The sequence below is a fragment of the Enhydra lutris genome, unplaced genomic scaffold (assembly GCF_002288905.1).
Source record: "Enhydra lutris kenyoni isolate GAN:26980312 unplaced genomic scaffold, ASM228890v2 scaffoldscaffold10, whole genome shotgun sequence".
NCBI lineage: Eukaryota > Metazoa > Chordata > Mammalia > Carnivora > Mustelidae > Enhydra > Enhydra lutris.
Genome location: NW_019154094.1, coordinates 2,550,537 through 2,570,985, shown reverse-complemented (window position 1 = coordinate 2,570,985; position 20,449 = coordinate 2,550,537). Strand labels below are relative to the sequence as shown.

The 20,449-nt window shown below is 56.7% G+C and overlaps 1 protein-coding gene across 1 annotated transcript; it reads right to left on the bottom strand.

Annotated features, from left to right (window-relative positions):
• Window positions 1-2,062: 2,062 nt before the first annotated feature.
• LOC111144202 (potassium calcium-activated channel subfamily N member 1) lies at window positions 2,063-19,989 on the bottom strand. The gene is given in 12 exon segments (XM_022498413.1): window positions 2,063-2,317; window positions 4,813-4,882; window positions 5,329-5,337; window positions 9,190-9,317; window positions 9,911-10,021; window positions 12,759-12,900; window positions 15,195-15,203; window positions 15,563-15,981; window positions 18,732-18,827; window positions 19,545-19,850; window positions 19,852-19,920; window positions 19,922-19,989. Coding segments are annotated over 12 exon segments (1,647 nt in total). The 5' UTR covers window positions 19,955-19,989.
• Window positions 19,990-20,449: the final 460 nt, after the last annotated feature.

The following is a 20,449-nucleotide window of genomic DNA, read 5'->3' as shown; positions in this document are numbered from 1 at the left end:
GGGCGCATGGCGCAGGCCGGGGCGCACCGCGGGGAAGGCGCCCGCGGCGGGGAGCCCGGCCCGGGCCCCGCGGCTCGGAGCCCTTCCCCGCCGCCCCGGGCGCCCCCGAGCCTCCTCTAGCCTCCGCGAACTCGGGCCGGCGCCCAGGGCTCCCGGCCGGCGAGTCTGCCGCCGACTTCCTGGTCCTGGACGTCCGCCCCCGTGACGCGCCCCGGCCGCCGGGGACGTGCCGCCCGCGTGCCCGTGTTGTTGACTTTGCCACCCCCCCAACCCCCCGCCCCCCAGCGCGGGGCGTGCCGTTTTTGTAGGGTCGGCGCTGTTGACTCAGACGCGGATGTGGCTGGTCCAGAGAGAGCAGCCACCCGGCTATCTGGCGGTTTCATGTGTCCCCCATCCGGCACCTTTGACCCCGGCACCGCCCCAGCCTCCCACTCTGGTCTCCGTGGCTGTTCTCCACACACACCAAGCTCAGGCCTGGCCTCTTGGCGTTTGCACTGACAGTTACCCCGTTAGGAACGCCCTTCCCCACATCGGCTCTCCCATCTCCCCATCCCCACCCCTATGCCCAAATGTCACTTCCTCAGAGTCCCTTAATCATACTCTGGTCTTGTTTCTCTACGGCTCTGGTCGCTGTGTTTGTGACCGCTATATGTTTTTTGTTCCTCCTCCTGCATCAGACTAGGTGCTCCCCGAAGGTGGACACTGTGCCCTGTTCTCCTCGCCAGATCTTACAGATGGGGAAAGCGAGGCCCTCACAGGGGGCAGCCTCTGCCCAGAAGCACCCAGCAGTGGCAATCAGGACTCCCCACGCAGGTCTGGAGCCCACTGGCACCTCCCCACTCTTCTCGGTCTTGAGCCCAGGTTATCTCCTGAGGCTGGGTGGTTGATGGCTGTATATCAGAGGCCGCCAGGGCCCGAGGCTCTCAGACTAGCCTCCCCAGGAGCCAGGCTTCTATCTCTCTATTATGCCTGGAGCCCTGCGGCTGCCAAGCACCTGGCATCCCTGCCTCACCCCAGCACACTGAGCCCGAGGCCTGGAGGGACCTTTTTGATTCTACTAGTGTCTAGAACCTTCCCCTCTGATTCTACTAGTGTCTAGAAGCCTGCCCTGTGGCCACTCTAACCCCTGAATCACACTATACCCTCCCCCCATGTCCCAGGTTCTTCACTTTGGCTGGAATTTGAATCCTGCCCTGCCTCTCCCCCAATTCCTGCCCCTTTCTGGAGCCCCGGGCAGGTGGCTTTACTTCTCCAACCCCCAGTTTCCCCATCCTCCCCTGGTTAGGTTCTGGTGAAGTATGGCAATTTACACTATGTCCCCTGTATCGGGCAAATGTTCAACATACATCCAGCGAAGACTGAATGGTCCTCCTCACTCATGTCACCTTCCCCACTGGACCATGGTCCCACTGGAGCTTGGCGCACACCAGGTGCTCTGGCAAAGTTGGCTGCTGGGATGGGGAGGAGGTCTCCCCGATCTGCTGCCTCCTGCCGGCCGGGGCCGTCACTGCCAGCGGGGACTGATGTTGATGTCCTCAGGAGGTGTACCCAACTGAGCTCGGGCTTAGGACGGCTACCGGGCTAGAACAGGGATGGGACCGGCTCGGCTGGATCCCCACATCCGTTCTGGGACCTGGAGTTGAGCGGCCACCTCCCATGCTGTGATGACCAGTGTCCCATAGCCATGCAAAACCAGGCAGCAGCTGCGTGGGTCCTGCTTTATTCAGAACCGGCAAGGACCCCTCTCCTGGTTGCTCCATGCCCACCGGCGGCCTAGGGAGAGTTGGGGGGCCAGGGGACCAAAAGGAAGCTCCTGGCTGTCCCCCGCCCCGGCTCCAATCAGGGAGGAAGCGGGCGGTGGTCCACCCCTGCCCTTGCCTGCGGTCCGGCCCTGTCTTCTGCCCAGACAGTCTGGGTGGGGAGAGCCCTGGTCCACTCAGCCCAACTCAGCTTCGGCTCCTTGAACTCCAAGAGGCGCCACTGTACAGGGCTTCCCGGATGGCGTGGAGGTGGCGGCCACACGATGGCCAAGATTGAGGGGTCTGGTGGTGGGCAGGGTTAGTCACCCGCAGTCTGAAGGGGCCACAGGTGGCCACTGGCATGGGGGGCTCCGGGCTGCCTGGTCCAGGGGTCCGGGGCCAGGCCGGGGCGGCAGGGGTGGTGGGGGCGGGCGTATGGCTTGGGCGATGAGGCCAGGCAGGGCCTGCAGGGAGGCGCCCAGCGCATCCAGGCGGCTTTCGAGGGCGGCCAGGCGGGCCTCGAGCTCCTCGTGCTGGGCGTGCAGCTCGGACATGAGGTCGTACAGGACATTCTGGGTCTGCCAGAGACAGAGCAGGAGAGAAAGGAGAAGCCAAGTGAGGGGGGGGGAGGGACAGACGCAGAGAGAGACAGGAGACCAGCGCCAGTAAGGTGGGAGCCCACTAAGAGGGACCCAAGTGGGAGATGACTGTGAGGGCACCCTGACCCCACAGGTCTCCTGCTGTACCCCCGTTGCTGTACCCCAGGGAATGGGAGGAGAAGAGGCAAGAGGAGAGACAGGTCTCGAATGTGGGGGACCAGCAGGCCTGAGGAAGGTTGGAGGAAGTCCTGGGGTGGATGTGGCCAGAGCCGCCCTGAGGGGATGGACTGGCCACCAGGCACATGAAGCCCAAGAGTGCTCTTGGGGCTGCCTTCACGCAGGGGGAACCATGGCCTGCAGAACTGTGGGGACAGTGGTGGTGGTGGTGGTGGCAGGTTCTGGGCTGACACTACTCCAGGCTGGAGATGTGGTTGAGAAGGAGGAGGTTCAGTTGAGAACTGTCCCCCCTGCACTCCACAGTAGGCTGAGGAGGGGACAAGGGTCAGCCATGGGACGGGGGTATGGAGTGGGTTGGCAGCCATGACTTCCTGGACCAGATTCCAAGGCTCTGACCCAATCACAGACTGGGGGGCAGAGCAGCTACGACGATAACCATCGCAGCAGGGAATGGGATACCTCCAGCACCTCGACTGCTCCCCGCAACCCAGCAAGCAGGAGCCAGTTCTGCCACTGTCCAGATGGGCCCCGGGAAAGGAAGGGAAGGCTGGCGGCTCAGACAGACCTGGGTGCAGTGCCACTCTTGCCACCAGGTGGCGATACAACATCGTTCCTCCTCTCTGCCCTCCCCTCTGGGTTGACCAGACCCCCAGGCCAACAGCGGCTGACCACCCCCTGGCCTGAGATGGGAGGAGAGGTGCTGAGGTGGGGAAGGAGGCCCCCTCCTGACCTCGCTCCACGGGAGGGGGACAGGATGAGGCAGCTACCAGCATCTTGCTGCTTTCCACCCCAGCCTCTCCCTCCCAGCCTCCGTGCCCAAGCCTCAGTGGTGACCCCACCATGTTTTGTTACTGGCCCACGCACCCCAGCCCCAGGGCGAACACACCCTTTGGGCCCCCTCTTCCACAGTCCCCAGGGCCACAGGGTAACATCTAGAGGCGTCCAGCCTCTGATGATTTTTGGGGGGCTTCTCTGAGGTTTCAATTCTTCAAAACTTAGAAGACACCTTGTACTTTGGTCGGGGATACACAAATTAAATCAGCAGTCTTGGATAGGAGCGCATTAAAGTTTTAATACTGGACGACATTTTAACCTTGTTAAATTTTAAACATTAGGAACCCATACCATCCTATCCAATTAAAGCCTTACTTCAAAGCAGGCTTTGTTAAATGTACTCTGAGAGGGGCATACTGCCGTGATAGCAAGGTTTAAATAACTTTGAAAAATTCGAACTTCAATCATCTGTACTAATGGAAGAAAGAGCGATATGAATAATCCAAATGATAATAACTGGTACCTGAGTTATTCAAAGGCATTTCCTATGTGTTTCCAGCTCTAATCTCATATGGCATCAAACTAGTTTGGCGAGGGTTTCTGTCTGACTCAGGATTATGTTCTTTCTACTACCAACTGAGTGATTTCTTCAGGGATCCACAATATGGGTCCCCCCCCCTATAATGTTTCTTTCCAAATTAAATTTATGTAGGTTAATATTATACTGCATTTCTCTTGATAATGATGAAGAGAATGAGTCCAAAACGCTCTGGGTATAAGAAGGAGAATAGGACTTAACATCTTCCCAGAGATAATATTAAATGAACCTCAGCCTAATTAGCTGATTAAGGGGGAGGGAGCCAGTGAGCAGAGTTCACGCGTGAACCACTCGTGGAAGGTAGGCCACTGCTCAGAAGGGAGTTTAGGACAGTGGGGCGGGTACGCTAAGAGCTTGCCTGACAGAAGTTGGGTCAACCGTCCCATCTTCTGGAGGATGAATAAAAAGTGGGAAATGGAGTTGGGCTTGATAATAAAACCAGCAGAGAGATTCGTTTGTAACACAAACGGGTCTTAGAGAGCTCTGGCCACCAACTTTAATCTCCTGAGGGAGGCTGAATTGCTGCACAAATGAGCTTTCTGCTGATTCTAGAATCTGAATTTATATCCATAGCGAAAGAAATTTGTTTTTCTCTTCAGTTTTGGAGGCTGTATGTAGATCTGCCTAAAACAAAAGGGCACATCCCCAGTTTAGCCCACTAATGAGATACTCTGATGGAAGCTATTTTATGAGATACTGTTTTTTAAAAAAATAAAAGAGCTGCAGAGTTGGGGCTGGTCCCTGTCTGCCTCGCTTGCACCCCTGGCCTGCATCAGCTGTCTGTCCTCCAGGCGCCACCACAATTCCTCCCCTGGCAGGAGGTGGGTTCAGTTCTTTCTGGAACGCCTCCCTTTCCTCCCATGGGGGCCTGAGCAGCCTCCTGTGGGCCTGAGGAGCTGCCCCCCCCCGCCCCTGCCCTGCTCACCTTGGCCAGGTCCGCGAGAGTGTTGGCCTGGTCATTCAGCTTCCCCTGCTCAATCTTCACGCTCCGGAGCCTGGGGGACAGGTGGGTGGGTGGGGTTGTGGGCGGAGGCTGCAGGGGGCAGTGGGATCCTTCATGCACCCACCCCACCTGGGGTCGCCTTGTGAGCCATGCAGGGGGGGATGGGGTGGGAGTTAGCATCGGGCCCCATGCTGCTGGTTCCCTCCCAGCATACATCGGGTGGCAGGGCCTGGGGGATGGCTAAGCCACCTCCCGCAGTGTCCCCCTTTCTGGCCATGTCTCCTCGGGCTCAGTCAGGATGTCCTGGGGAACCTGGACCCTCCCCCCCACCCCCACCCCTGGCCTAGGTGAAGGCTGCACCGGGTCTGCAGGGTGGCTACAAGCCCGGGCTACCGCCTGAGGCCAAGGGGTGGTAGCACTCCACAAGCTGCCCTGGGCCTGTGCCCCTGCCCCGTGCCCACCATACACCACCACCACCACCCCCAGGAAGAGACTTACTTCTGAGCTCTGGCAGGACCCGGCAGAGCAGAGAGAAATCACAAGGCAATTTTAATCTCCATGCCGCTGGGTTGGCTTGTGCCCAGCCCTGCCCACCTCCCCCCCCTTACAACCCCAGGACCAGGAGGGGGGCCCCGTGTGGCTGCGGGGGCCATGCCAGCCCCTTAGGGATGCATCTCTTCTCTGCCCCTCCCTCCAGCAGGGCCCCCCAGCAAATGCAGCTGTTTGCAGCCTGTGGTCCTGCTGTATCCTAGTCTGTGCCAGAAACCTGGCCCCACAGGGGCGCATTTAGTCCAGAGAACTCTGGCCGTGCTGTTTCCCAAGGCGGGTGACAAGACTCAGAGAGGCAAAGCCAGTGCCCACTGGCCCTCCAGCAGGATCTGAACCTGTATCTGCCAGTGGGCCACTGCGCCTTGGCCTCCCAAACAGCTGCCCACAGGAAAGGGGGTGGGGAGGTGGCCACACAGTATCCTGGACCCTCATCTCCATCCCTGGTGTAGTGAAACCAGCCCAGGGAAGCTGTTCCAGGTAAGGCTCCTCCTCACCAGTCCAAGCTCGAATCCCTGCATGCCCACATATAACAGATGCTTGGGGAGGCCCTCAGGGCCCACCTATGCTGGGTACCAGGATCCCTGATAGGACCCAGCCCTCGGTCTGGAGAAATGCGGTGGGTACAAACACCCCCAGCCCTGGAGGTCTGAGGCTGCCCCGAGTGGAAGTCGACGTCTGCCGAGCTCCGGGGTGCCTTTTCCAGGGAAGTCAGTCTTGATCTCTTTGCAACCTCCATGTTATGTGTTGAAACAGTGTCCCCCAGGCCAACTGAAAAAGATATACTGAAGTTCTACGCCCCCAGCACCTCAGAATGTGACCTTATTTGGAAACAGCGTCTTTCTAGATCTAACCAAGTTAAAATGAGGTCTTGGGGTGGACCCCAAAGCAACATGACTGGTGTCCTTGTAAAGAGGGGGAAATTTGGACACAGACATGCACAGAGGGAGGACGATGGGAAGACACAGGGGGAAGGCCATGTGAAGGCGGGGGACTGGAGTGATATATCCAGAAGCCAAGGGCCCCCTAAGGCTATCAGAAGCTAGGAAAGAGGCCTGGGACAGATCTTCCCCTAGTGCCTTCAGAAGGAAACCAGCCTTGCCAACGCTTTGGTTTTGGACTTCTGGCCTCTAGAACCATGAGGTTATAAATTCTGTTGTTTTGGGGCACCTGGGAGGCTTGGTTGGTTAAGGGCCTGCCTTTGGATCAGGTCATGATCCCAGGGTCCTGGGATCGAGTACCGCATCCGGCTCCTTACTCAGCGGGTAGCCCACTTCTCCCTCTGCCTCTGCCTGCCGCTCTGCCTGCTTGTGCTCTCTTTCTCTGAAGAATAAATAAATAAAATCTTAAAAATAAAAAAAAAACCCTTAAAATAAATAGATGGATAGATAGATAAATCTATAAATAAGAGTGGGATAGTCCCGCCCTAGAACAAAGGGACACAGGTAACTCATAGAGCAGGTGCCTTTTTCCCCAGACCTGGATCTCTTTAATTCCCATCCTCCCACTTTCCTCCAACAACCTTCTGGAACATTCCTTGGGACAAAGCCCAGGGCAGAGCCATGTCTGTGTCCCCCATGCCTGGCACACCAGCTGGCATAGGAAATGCTGGTATGATAAGCAAATGAACGTATCGAGGGCGGTATCAATGCTAGCTCCCATGTTTAGAAAATACTGTATGGCAGGTAGGCATGGTTGAGTCCCCAGCTGTGTTTGAACTATATGTTATCACTGGAGGAAAGACACATTAATTACCACTGCCTCCACTTTAGAGATAAGAGAATGAAGCTTGGAATAACACAGTCACTTGCCCAGGTCCCCACAGTTAGGTGGCAGATAGCAGACGGGGCCCCAGTTGTTGGTGAATACCTGTAGGAGGGTCAACAAGGAGGGGTCTCTGTCCTCAAGGGCCTTGGGGTCTTGTGAGGAGGTCAGATTGAGACCTGGACACAGTGAGGTTGAGTAAATGTGGGACCAGCTCCTCTCCCCACTTTTTAGATGATGGTGGGAGCAGACAAAGGGGTGGGGGGGCGTGGCCACCATGTCCCCAGGGACTATGCCAGGCATTCCTGCCTATCATCCCATTTAGATTTCCCTGCAGTCTTGTGAAGTAGAGACCGTTATCATTCAAAACCAATCCAGTTATAACAGTAAACACAACAAATGTAAATGGACTAAACTTTGCAGCTAAAAGACAGTTAAAAGCCCCAGGAAATTTTGGGGGGCAATGGACCTGCTTTTTATCTTGACTGTGGCAATTATTTCATGGGTATATACACTGATCAAACCTTTTTTTTTTTAAAGATTTAATTATTTGTCAGAGAGAGAGGGAGCGAGAGCGCACACAAGCAGAGGGAGCAGCAGGCAAAGGGAGAAAAGGAGGCTCCCTGATGACCAAGGAGCCCAGTGAGGGACTTGATCCCAGGACCAACCCTGGGATTGTGACCTGAGCCAAAGGCAGACGCTTAACTGACTGAACTACTCAGGCACCCTATATACATCCTATATGTGGCTACTAAGCACTTGAAATGTGGCTGGTCAGAATAAAAATGGACTATAAATGTACAATACACACTAGACTTCAAAGATTTAGTGTCAAAAGCTTTCTAAAATAGCTCATTAATGAGTTTAACATTAATCATATTAAAATAATGTTGCATATATTAAATGAATATATTAGAATTTATGTCACTTGTTTTCTTTTACTTTTTTTTAATGTGGCTACTAGGAAACTTAAAATTACACAGTGGTTTACATGATAGTTCTAGCAGACAATGATTGGCATATTAGAGCCTGGCCCAGGCCAAATCTGGCCAGCTGCCTGTTTGGGAAAAATAAAGTTTTATTAGATCATGGCCCACCCATTCCTCTTTACTGCATTCCTGCTACAACAGAGAGTAGAGTAGTTGTGACAGACTGTCTGGTCCACAGGGCCCCAAATATTTACTCTCTGGCCCTACAGGTAACGTTTGCCAACTCCAGCTGTACACTGGACTCACTGGAGGAACTTAAACTTAAGCCTAGGGTACCTCCCAGACTCCACTGTAACTGGCGTTGGGTGCAGCCTATAGGATTTTTATTTTTATTTTATTTTATTTTATTTATTTATTTTTTTTGCCTGTAGGATTTTTAAAGCCCTGTGGGTGTGAGCAGCCAAGGATGAGAACTACTTGAATAAATAATTCTCAATACAAAGGGACAACAGAGAAAATCAAATAATTTCTAATTAACCCACATGAGCACATGGATCAGGACACAAAGTTAATTCTGAGCTTCCTGGCAGCCAGAGCAAAAAAGGGAAATTGCTTAATATCTAAAAGGTAAAATAATTTTGGCTCTTCTGGAGAATAAATTTGCCATTTATGTTGGGTGGGTTGACTGACTTTTCTTTTTTTAATATTTTATTTGAGAGAGAGAGAATGTGCACAATTGGGGGAAGGGCAGAGGGACAAGCAGACTCCCCACTGAACAGGGAGGCCGATGTGGAGCTTGACCCCAGGACCCTGAGATCATGACCTGAGCTGAAGGCAGATGCTTGATCAACTGAGCCAGCCAGGCGTCCCTGGGTTGCCTGACTTATCCAAGGTGATCACCCTAGACAAGTGGTGGGCCCATCACTGCCTCCTTCTGACCATCCACCATCCCACCAGCACAAAGGCTTCAAACCCCAGCCAACTGACCACCCGGAATGGGAGGGTCCATGACAAGGCCATGCTAGCTGTCTGGCCTGGCCCACAGCCTCCTCCCAAGGACCACAGCTGCCTCTGCACCAGGTGGACACAGAAACGTGAGCGGGAAAGGTGCTGGACTTACTGATGGATGGCTTGGAGGAACTTACGCTGGTGTTTCCGAACCCGGGCTTGGTCTGGCTTCTTCACCAGCCTGGTGTGTTTGTAGATGAGCCACGTCTCCCTGAGAACATTAGCAGCGGCATTTTTTACCTGGGGCCAGAGAAAGAACAGTTCCTCAAGGTAGGCACAAAATTGTAGAAGGTTCTGGGAACTTCCAGAAGCTGCCAGAAACTCTTAGAAATTCCTAGAAATGCCCCTCTGGGGTCCTGGGCGTGTAAGGTGAGGCCATATTTATGCATCCACATCTGCGCTCTGTGGGGGGGTGTGTGTGTGTGCACATTTATAACATTTGGCATGGGCCAGACCTGTTCTATACACCTTTCAAATGTTAAATCAATGAATCTGCACGTGCTGGCATCTCTTTATACATGGGGAAACTGAGGCACAGAGTGCTGACCTGCCAAAGTCTGACAGCTTATAGATGGTTTCTAGCTGCCCTGGCCCCAAAAGGCTTGCCTCTTGCTTGTGTTTCAGGGTGGGGCGAGGCCTGGGCACACAGGTGGACACCCAGGGCCACTGCCATATCTCCGTGCGCGGCTCATGAACATTTGCACGGGCAGCAGAGCACAAGGCACTGCAGTGGCCTGTGGGCACGTGGACATGCCCGCTGTGTACAGAGGTAAGGCAGAGAGGGCCTGCCCTTGATAACTGGGAGAGGAAGTGGCTGCAATGGACGTCTTTACCCGCTTGGTGAGCTGAGTGTCCATCATGAAGTTGTGCACGTGTTTCTCTGCCTTGGTGAGCTCCAGTTTCCGGGCCACCACAGCCACCACGAGCGCTGTGCAGCCAGCCCCCTGCATGTGGAGGGTGGGGAACACATCAGTGTCCTGCCTCACGTAGGTCCCAGGCCACACCCTCCCTCCTCCAGAAAGCCTGCCCTGATTCCTACCTCACCTTTCCCCTCCAAGCCCACAGTGTGGGCAGATCCCACCTGCTGAGGTCCCTGATTCCGAGTCCCACCGGCTTAATATCAGTTGAATGTCTTATTTGATTTCCAAAGGCCCTGGGAGGTAAGACCACTCTTATCCCCACGGGGCAGAGGGGGAAACTGAGGCTCAGAGATAAGAAAGGGAGATGGAAAGGGAGGATCTGCAGGTGAATTCAGCACTGGTGACCATGGAGGCGGGAGGATTTGGAAGCATTTCCATCAAGGCTTTGGGGTCTGGGTGCTGGGAACAGAGGCCCAGAGGATAGGTCTTTCTACACTCATGGGAGGGGTCAGCTGGCAGGGTGCGAAGGCAGTGTGAGGAAAGGGGGGGGGCATCTGCAGGTAGGAAGAAGCAAAGGGGGGGCCCCGGGAGATGGGGAACGGGGGGGGGCTGCCTCACCAGTGGCAGACTCTCGGCTTGATGCAACCACATTCCCCAGGATGCCCTAAATGGCAGCCAGACTCGTGGCTAGTGGAAGAGGTCAGAGCGGTCCCAAGAGAAAGGAGAGGGCTGACAGGGGGAGGGAGGCTGCACGAAGTTAACATGGGAGGGAGGGGAAGGGTCTGCCACCCAGGAGTGGGAGCCGCAGAGCCTAGGACACCCAGGAGGGGGTCATCAGCCCCAGAAGTGCCCAAGGCAGGTGGCAGGAGCAGGCAAGGGCTGGTGGTCCCCATCTGCACTAAAGAGAAGTTCCTGGTGCCTTACCTGCCAGCTGCTTCCTCCTGAGGCTGCTGCCTCTAAGAAGGAAGGAAGGAGAGTCTGAGCTCAGCCCTTGGGACTTGGGGGAGCGGTGGGGAGCCTAAGAGGTCTGGGCTGTAGTTCAGTTTTTCTTCTGGATGGAAGGAAACACCTATGGGGAGGGGGAGGACAAGGGCCAGGAACACCACTGCATGGTCCTGGGCAGGTCCGGATGGCCATATGCCCAGCCTGGGCAGGATGGGCACAAGGTCACCCTGTGAGAAAACCCTGCCACGGGTTCCTGGAGTCCCATCTTGGAAAAAGCCCTGCCCACGGGGGCAAAGAAACGTGCTGGAAACCTGCAGTGGGGTCCTGGGAGTGAGCCCCGTGTTGGGCTCCACGCTCGACCCTTTCCCTCTGCTCTCCTCCCTGCTTGTGCTCTCCCTCTCCCTCAAAGAAAGCAAGCTTGGGACCGACCCCAGCACGATGGTTCGTGTGTGCGCCAGGCGCAAGGGCAGGGAGCAAGCTTCGGGCCACACACGGAACTCATGTTCTGGCAGGAGCCAGGTCCCAGAGAATGGAACTCAGCTTTTCCGTTTTGTCTTGGGCTTTTGGGTTTGACCTCACATTACCTGACTACTTATCTTTGTTCATTTGCAAAGTTCATTTGCTTGTTGTCGGGGGTTGGACTGCAGCCGGGCTTTAGTCTTTTCCCCTCCCCGCTCTTGTAAAATAACCTAAGCAAATCGCGTGAAGCCATTTCACAAGAGAAAGGCCATATCAGCTTGGCCAGAAGGGAGGCTCCTGTAGGAGGGCAGGAAGAGGGTATGGACCCCCAGCTTTTGCCCAAACAGCGTAGAGGGGATGAGGGGTGAAGAGAGGACAGAGCCACGGGCCTCAGGAGACAGGGATAACTGGGCAGTCTACAAGCCATGAAATGGGATGGGCAGAGGCATTGCAAGACAGCACCCCCCCCCATCTGCAGGAGGAAGGACACTGTTGTGGGGATGGCGTCTTGTTTTCGCAAGAACAAATGCATCTCTGCGTGCAGAGATAAGGAAGGAGAGACTCCAAGGACTGGCCTGTGATGGAAGCTGGGGGTGGGACCAGATTAGCGTCTCTGGCCTGCTGGTGTTCACTGGTTGTCACCAATGAACCTGTTATTGACTGCGGGGAGAGGAGTAGAGGACTGTGCATCCAACAAGTCATAATTCAAAACATGGAAAAGCATTTGTGAAGGAGGTAGAAGTTTGGAGAAAAAGGTTCCAGAAGGAAGAGATGAGCAGGAAGACTGATGATGGAGTCAGGGAAAGAAGGTGCCGGATGTCAAAGGCTGCCCACACCCCTGGATGGCCTTGAGAAGTCTTTGGGGGAGATGGGGAACTGCCAGGGTGCACTGGGTCACAGGAGAAAAACTTCACACCACTGGGGTTCAGTGGGGTGCTTGGGATACCCGAATAGTCAGGCAAGGATAGGGAATTGGAGGGTGTTGACTGGATGTCCACACTATTCATGTTTCTAGGCATTTCATGTAAAGGAACAGACTTGAACCTTATAGTGAGCGGAGGTAGGCACTGTTACAACTGGGGAAACTGAGGCATGGAAGCATCAAGCTCCTAGCCCTGGACCCAAGGGCTGTGATTTAAGCAGGATGCAGAGAATAAAGGGCAAAGAAAACTCTGTTCTCAGTAGACCACAGCATCTAGCGCTGTGTGCACCACAGGAGCTACAGAGCCAGGGCTGGAAGGAGCCAAGAAGAGATGCCCCCAGGAGGCCCAAGGGTGCAGATTCTGAGTGGTGGCAGAGGTAAGGAGGAAGAAGGTGAATGGGTTAGGATGACACAAGAAGGAACTCTGATGCATTATTGTTGGCAATGGGGTGAGCTCCCCACTGGCAGGGGGCATGCAAGGGCCCTCACCCTTACCATGATGCCAGTGAGCAGGCACACGCCCTTCCCGCAGTAGGTGTGGGGCACCATGTCACCATAGCCGATGGAGAGGAAGGTGATGGAGATGAGCCACATGGCCCCCAGAAAGTTGCTGGTCACTTCCTGCTTGTCATGGTACCTGTGGGGAGCCAGGAAGGCCCAGTCAGTCTACACTGGTGTCTCTGCTGTCATCATACCCGTGGGGCAGGCAGCACCGGAACACCAGAGCCCTGGGTCCTCCCAGCTGTGTGGGGACCTTGACTGCAAGAAGCTGATCGCTTTGAGGCTCAAAGAAATAAAGGTGCCACTTCGAGCAGGGAGGGGGGTGTTTATCAGCTTCCTGAGGGTCCCATGGGGCAGAGGGCACCCACACTCTCCTCCCAGCCTCCCTTCCAACCCCCACCCCCAGAGCTACTGTCCAGGATGTGTGCCCTCCCCAGCCCCAGTTATGGGGCAGAGTGGGCCAAGGGAGAGTACGTCCGCACGTGTCCACTTGTGTCCACACTGTGCACACAATCCCCGTCCCAAAGACAGACACACAGACAGACGCAGACACAGGTGGCCACGGGCACCAGAAGCAGCAGGGAGTGGAGGCGAGGATTCAGGTCAGACACCGGGAAGAACTTCCCCAGCCAGCAAGGCCCCATGTTGGGAAGAGGACCATGGTTGGGGGGGGGGGCAAGGGACATGGTTTTGTCCCTGGTCAGAGCTAAAGCGGTGATCCTGGTCCTGTGGGCTATAAACAAGTTCTACCCACGGTCAGCCTAGGCTGGGGGTCTGCGGGGTTGGTCAAGGGTTCTGCTCTAGCCCAGCGCCCAGCCTGCAGAGCCCTTCCACCTAGGACCCTTTCCAGGTGACCCACTCCTTCCCAGACTTCAGGCCCTGAGGGGGGGGTGTTCAAGGTCAGAGGTCAACTAAGGTGACACAGAGGGGGGTGGGCCCTCTTCTGTGGGCAGGGGTAGGACAGGGGAAGCTGGGGGCAGGGGCTGGAGCCAGGGGCTGGAGATGGGGAGGTGACAGAGGCCCCAAACGGGGATGGGAGGGATGGAGAACTTCCCAGCAGGACTGATGTTTGGGACTCCCTGCCCAACCCTGGGGACCGAATGCCACTCTGGGCCCCCCTGCCTGGGCTGCCAGTCTTCTTGCTGGCTGAGGGGGACCTGGGGCTGAATCCCATCTTTCACTGAGGTACCTAAGCCCCAAGTTACCCTGGCCTCCACCTCTCGGTCAACCAGCACCCCACACCCAGGGGACAAGAGGAGAGGGAGGCCCTCCAGTGGTGGGCGGGGGAGCCCTGGGCCTGGCTGGAGCTGTGATGGGGACTGCGGGATGCCCCAGGACTACTTAGGACCAGGAAGTGGGGGGCATGCGGGAGGCAAGGGGTGGGGTGGGGGGTGGGACAGAGCCACAGGGGCGGAGCGAGGCAGGGGAGGGGGCTTCGAGTAGCATCATAGGGCTCAGAATTTAGGATTGGCTGCCCCCCCAGTCCTGCCCCGTTCCCTGCCCCAACCCAGGGAGCCCTACAATGATCCAGACAGCACCTTGAGGGTGCCTGAGGAGGGGTGCCCCTCACTCCCCAGACCACACTCCTGACAGCGTGGGGTATGGTTTGTGGGTACCGGCCTGGCAGTACATTGAGAGTCCAAGGAGACCTTGACAGGTCTTGAGGTGGTAGGCCCCAATGACAACAAGGCCAGGGCCCTCACCGACATGAGCCCCACAACAGGCTGAGGCAGAGGCCATGGAGAAGGGCTTAAAGGGGGGGAAGGCTGAGGTCCTGGGGGGCAGGTCCAGCCCAGGGATCTCATGGGAAGCCCAGTACCAGCACCACGTGCCATAGAACCCTCCAGGGCCTTCCCCAGCAAGGCATGAGGTAGAAGAGTCTCCTTCCCAGGCAAGGTGCCCCTGTGCCCTGAGAAGCCCAGGGGGAACCTCCCTTTCCTGAAGCACCCTGCGGGTCTCCAGAGCCAACCAGGAGTCAGGCCTCAGGAATGTTCCTTTGCCCCAGAGCCTCCGTTTCTTCATCTGGAAACTGGGTTGATGGTCTACACCTTCCAGGGTTGTTCAGAACAAACCCTGGGCAGGGAGAGTTGCTAAAGGCTGGGCCGGTTTTTATTTACCCCAGACCCACTCAACTCTTGGGGGGAAGCTGTCCCAGTCCCCCAGGGTCAGCTGTCCAAACAAAACCCTCCCCAACCTTGGACACAGGACCTCCAGGATGCCCAGGGGACGCAGCCGGAGAGCAGCCTGCCTCCCGCTGTCCTTGGCCCTGCTCCAGACTTGCCTGCCCGGGGCCCCACTGGGACTCTGGGCTGGTCACAGCCACCCCGCCTCACCTCCCTATGCCCTCCCCGTGCGGCAGCTAATCTTAAATTCCTGGCGGGCAGACGGCAGCAGCTCTGTGCACACAGCTCGGTCAAAGGTAGGACTCACATGTTTTCCCTACAGTCCGGTGGGGCGGGCAGAGGGGAGAAGGAGAGCAGGTTAAATTGGTGATGGTGGTTGGGGGGGGAACAGGCAGAAATGGGGCCATCTGGCTCCGGCTGCCTCCACCGGCCCCGGGCAGGAGGCCGGAGGTTGGCTGCTCGCTGTGGAGGAGGGGGGAGAAAGTGGATCCCAAGACCCCTCTCCCTCCCAGGGGGAGAGGGCAGGGGTCCCAGAGGGGTATGGGTTGGGGGACAGGTTGAAGTCCCAGGGGATGAGGGGCCTGCGCTTGAGGGATTGTCTCTGGGGCCAGGAAGTGGGGCGGGGCCGGGGTGGGCCCGGTGGGCGGGGCTGGGGCTGGAGGGGGCGGGGCGTACCTCTCACAGACACGCACGGTCCAGGCAGCGATGATCCAGGAGGAGATGCTGAAGACGAGCAGCACGGTGCCCGGGCAGATTGTCATGAGAGTCTTCATGACAAAGCGTGTGTTGAAGGTGATCTTGTTGAGCGCGCCGATGCTGCGGCTGGAAGCGTCTGTGAATATCTTGCTGTGCAGCAGCATGACGCGGCCCAGCAGGTAGAGGCGCAGGAACATGGGTACGGACAGTAGCACGTCCACGTCGGCCTCGGCCGCCGACGGTGCATACGTGAAGGCCAGCCGCGCCGTCCACGTGAAGCGGTAGTGGCCGGGCACCGGGTGGATGGCGCACACGGCCAGCTCCAGGGAGATGAGGAAGACGCGCTCGCACGTCATGGCGATGCGCCAGTCGTCCGCCCCGTTGTCCACCATGAACAGCTGCGGGAGGCGGGCGGGGCGGGCGGTGGTGGGGCTCGGCCTTCTGCCCATGCCCCTTCCAGACACCCCCTCCGACCCCAGCCCCAGACCCCAGCCCGAGACACACACACCCCCAGGCCCACCCCCTGCTTGGCTTTTACAAGAAACTGCCCTTGGAGTGCGAAACTCCCTAGCTGGCGGCGTTAGCCACAATCCCAATTAAATGTGGGACAGGCGTTCCCGAAAAAGAAAACGCAGGGTTACTGATGACCCAGCAAGCGCACGCACTCCTAGGGACAGAGGCAAGAGAGAGGAAAACAGGCCTTGGAACAAATCCTGGTACGTGAGCAATTGTGCAAAGTGGAAAAAGTCCCAGGGTCCGTGTATGAATGAGTGCATTACCAAAATGGGGTCCTTTGGTGCAAAGGAATATGATTCAGGCATCCGGGGATACCTGGGTGGCTCAGTTGGTTAAGGGTCTGACTCTTGTGATTTTGGTCCAGATCATGATCTCAGGGTGGTGAGATGGAGCCCTGCATCCAGCTCTGTGGGTGTGCTTGAGATTCTCTCTCTCTTCCTCTCCCTCTGCCCCTCCCCCCACTCTCACTTTCAAATGAATAAATACAATATATATATATTTTAAAGGGTAGGAGCGCCGGGCTGGCTCATGTGCTGTCCTGGGATCAAGCCCCATGGCAGGCTCCCTGCTCAGCAGGGAGTCTGCTTCTCCCTCTGACCCTCCCCTCTTGCCTGTTCTCTCTCAAATAAATGTATAAAATCTTAAAAAAAAAAAAAAAAGGTGTGTGTCAGGGAAGAGCTCTGATACTTGCTACAACGTGGAAGAACCTCGAAAACATGCTGAATCGAAGAAGGCCATCACACGAGGTCACCCCCCACAGCTGAAGGGGCAACGAGGCCAACCCAGCGGGCTCAGAAGCTGGAGCGCTGAGCTCAGGAGGATCATTCTCGAACAAATCTGATGGAATGTAACCCTGCTAGCTCTTCGACTTGCTGAGCACCTGACACCTTTTCTTCTTTCACCTTTCTCTCTTTGGGAATGGGAAAGTCTACCCTATGCCTGCCCCAGCCCCATATTGGGGGAGACAGTGACTTGTCTGGCTCTCGGCTGGAGAAGAAGTGTGCCTCAGTCGTACCCGTAACTGATACCTCAGTGAGGCTTGGGACCTGGAGTTGCTGCTGGGATGGAGTAAGACTCTGCAGGCTGTTGGGATGCGGTAAATGGACTCTGCTTGGGAGGGGGACAGGAACTGGAGGGATGGCCCCGCTGGCGGAGTGTTCTAGACTGACTCAAGTCCCCTCAAAATTCATAAGTGAAAGCCCTAAGTCCCATTGTGACTGTATTTGGAGAGAGGGGCTTCAAAGAGGTCATCTGGGAGGGGCCCTGATCCTACAGGACAGGTGTCCTCATAAGACAAGGGCCACAACCATGGATGCGCACACACGGAGAAAGCCATGAGTTCACAGGGAGAAGGCATAGGATAGACATTCCCGTTCCTAAAGGGGGCTTTGTTGTGGTAGCCCGAGCACACTCACACAGTGCTTCTGTTTTTGTTTTTGTTTTAAAGATTTTGTTTATTTAAGAGCAAGAGAGAGAGCGTGCATGCGCACACCCACGAGCAAGGGGAGGGCAGAGGGAGACGGAGGGGGAAAGATGCTCAAGCAGACTCAGCACTGAGCTGAGCACAGAGCCCAGCACGGGCTTGATCTCATGACCCTGAGATCATGACCTGAGCCAAAAACCAAGAGTCAGATGCTTAACCGACTGAGCCAGGACCCGCGGGCTTCATTTCCGAATGGTTGAATCTTACTCCGTTGTATGCCCATAAGACATTTTATGTGTCCATCCACCAGTTTTGGGTTGTGTCCAGTGTTTGGTTACTGTGAATAGTGGTACACAGGTGTACAACTTCTGTGTGGATGTAGGTTTTCATGTCTCTTCGATGTCATGGAATCTCTGAGTCGCATGGTACCTCCGTGTTTCACTGTATCGGAACTGACTGTCGTCCCCAGCTGCTGTGCCTTTAGAACTGCTTCCTTCCAACTCGCGGATCCCTGTCCCCTCCACTGGCCCTCACCACATGCCAGACCCTGTGTGTCTCCAGTGCTGTCTGTGGGTGGTGCAATCCAGGCAGGATTTTCCTCTACCTGTCTCCCGCCAAACCATGGCTGCTTGAGGTCAGAGGTCAGAGGCCAGCAGCCAGACCCAGGAGCCAGCTCTGATACCCTCTGGCATCCCCCGGCCCTCGTGCCAGCCCCAGGTGGCCTCTGCCTGCTGTGGGCACAGGTGCCCAACGTGCCCTGAGCTGGGATCTCTGGCCCACTGAGATTTCGATTAACTCCCGAAACAAGAGAACAGACTCTCTGACATCTAATAACCCTTCAAATGCGGGGTCTGATCAAATAGGAACAGAAGCCTGGTGTCACAAAAACTGGTTTCCGAGGCTGCCAAACCTCCAGAAGACCCCAGGGCTGGGAAGGTGCTTGAGAGTGCCAGACCCCAGCTCACCTCCTCCTACTCCCTCACTGTTCTCCCCCCACTCCCTGCCGCCAATAATCTATGAAAAGTAAAACAAGGCATTCCAAAGAAATTTGGAGTGATCTAAAGCGTGTGTCTTCACAGAGATCTGTTTTCTTTTTTCTAGAAAGAGGCTATTGGTCTTTTTATGTTTTAGGGGGTTGGGGTCCTGGGTGACTGGTTTGGTAAGGGCAGGGCACAGGGAGGGGAGCACCCGGGCCAGCGGGGCACTGACCTGGATCTCCCGGGCGTGGTACAGGACGACCAGGCCCAGCAGGATGACGGTAGAGAGGCTGATGAGGCATTTGAGTGCAAATGAGTACAGGGACTCCTGGGCAGAGAGAGAGAGAGAGAGAGGGAAAGCAGAGGGCAGGAGGACAAGGATGTTGGGGGGTGGGTGTCCCTCCTGACCCCCACCTGGGCTCTTTATTCAGGAAGCCATGCTTCTGTCTTTACTCCTTAGGCCTGAGTTGACAGCAAGGCTGGCCTATACTTCAGAGCTTATAAGGCCTGGCCTTCTAAAGTCCTCGAGTGTGGCCATCTATGAGGCCTGGCCTCATGTAGGCACAGGCTGTCACGGTCTCTAAGGCCTGGCCTCCTTCACCTTCTCTGTTTCATCGTTTATAGGCTGGTATGCCGATCTCTCTCGGTCCTCACACAACCTTGGGGGGCACAAGGGGACACAGAGCCAGGTTCATAACCCAGCCCAACCACTCTCAGAAGGAGAAGCTCTTTCCGGGCTCTGGGGCCCAAGGCCTTCTCTGGGGCTCTCTTATCTTGGGCCCGGCCTGGGGGACAGCCCCCCGCCCCCACCTGAAGCCAGGGTGTGGTCTCTTGGTGCAGGGCAGAAGGAATGGGCTGAAACCTAACTTCCCCTTGGGCAGCCTGCCCAGTATTCCCCGCCTCCGGGGCCCCCTCCTCCCAGCACCCTCCACCTGCTTCTCCTGTGGCCAATGTGGTCCCTGACCGGTGCCCAGGGAGTGATGGGGGAGCCAGGCAGGCCCAGAAGGGGCTTCCCTGGGATGCCGAGGGGAAGGGCTATGCCTACCTTGGTGTAGACCCCCCAGGACAGCTCCGTCTCGGTCACCATCACAACAATGCCGAACATGCCGAAGATGAGGGCGTAGTCGCTGAGGCGCTTCCGCTTCTCAAAGAGTGCCCGCCGGTGGCCCAGGCGGTGGCCCACGTTTGGGGTCTTCCCTGAGTCCCTCCTCCTGCCTGCCTCATCCTCTTCATCGTCTTCCTCCTCTTCCTGGTCCTGGGGCTGCCCCCGGGGACTGCTGGGTGAGGGCCGGGCTGGCTCGCTCTTGGCCACCACCACCTGGAGGCTCGGGCCATGTGGGGGCTGGGGGGGGGTGGCCAGCCTCGGGCTCCGAAGGATCTCTGCCCTGGGCACCCAGCCCACTGCCCAGCGGCCGCCCCCCCGCAGCCATTGTGGCTGTGGCTGTGGCTGTTCATGACTATGTGGGCGCCGGGGTTGGGCTCGCTGTAGGCCGCCCGGGGCCCAGCATGGCTCAGAGACTGGGTGCCCGCGCTGACCTGAGGGGGCATAAGGGACACAGTCATGGCAGGGCCTGGCCAACGGACCAGAGGGCCAGGGACCACTGCCACCACCCCAGAACATTTTGAGGCTCAGGAAGCCATGAACCCAGAAAGGCTGACATGTGGGATGGCCATCCCAAGTCAGCCTACAATCCTCCTCTGCTCAAAAAACCTCCCAAGGCTCCCCAGTGCCGTTGCATGAAAACCAAAATTCTCCCTGTGGCCAGAAGGTCCTCTGTGGTCTGGCTCCTACCCACCTCAACCTTCTCCCTCTCCCCAGAGTCATTCCCTTCCAGCCCCATAAGCATCCCCATCACCAGATCGTGACAAGCCTGGTCTTGCCTGGGGTCCTTGCATCTGCTGTGGCCTCTTACCAAAACTATGCCCACTGATTTTCTGTCTCCGGGTACC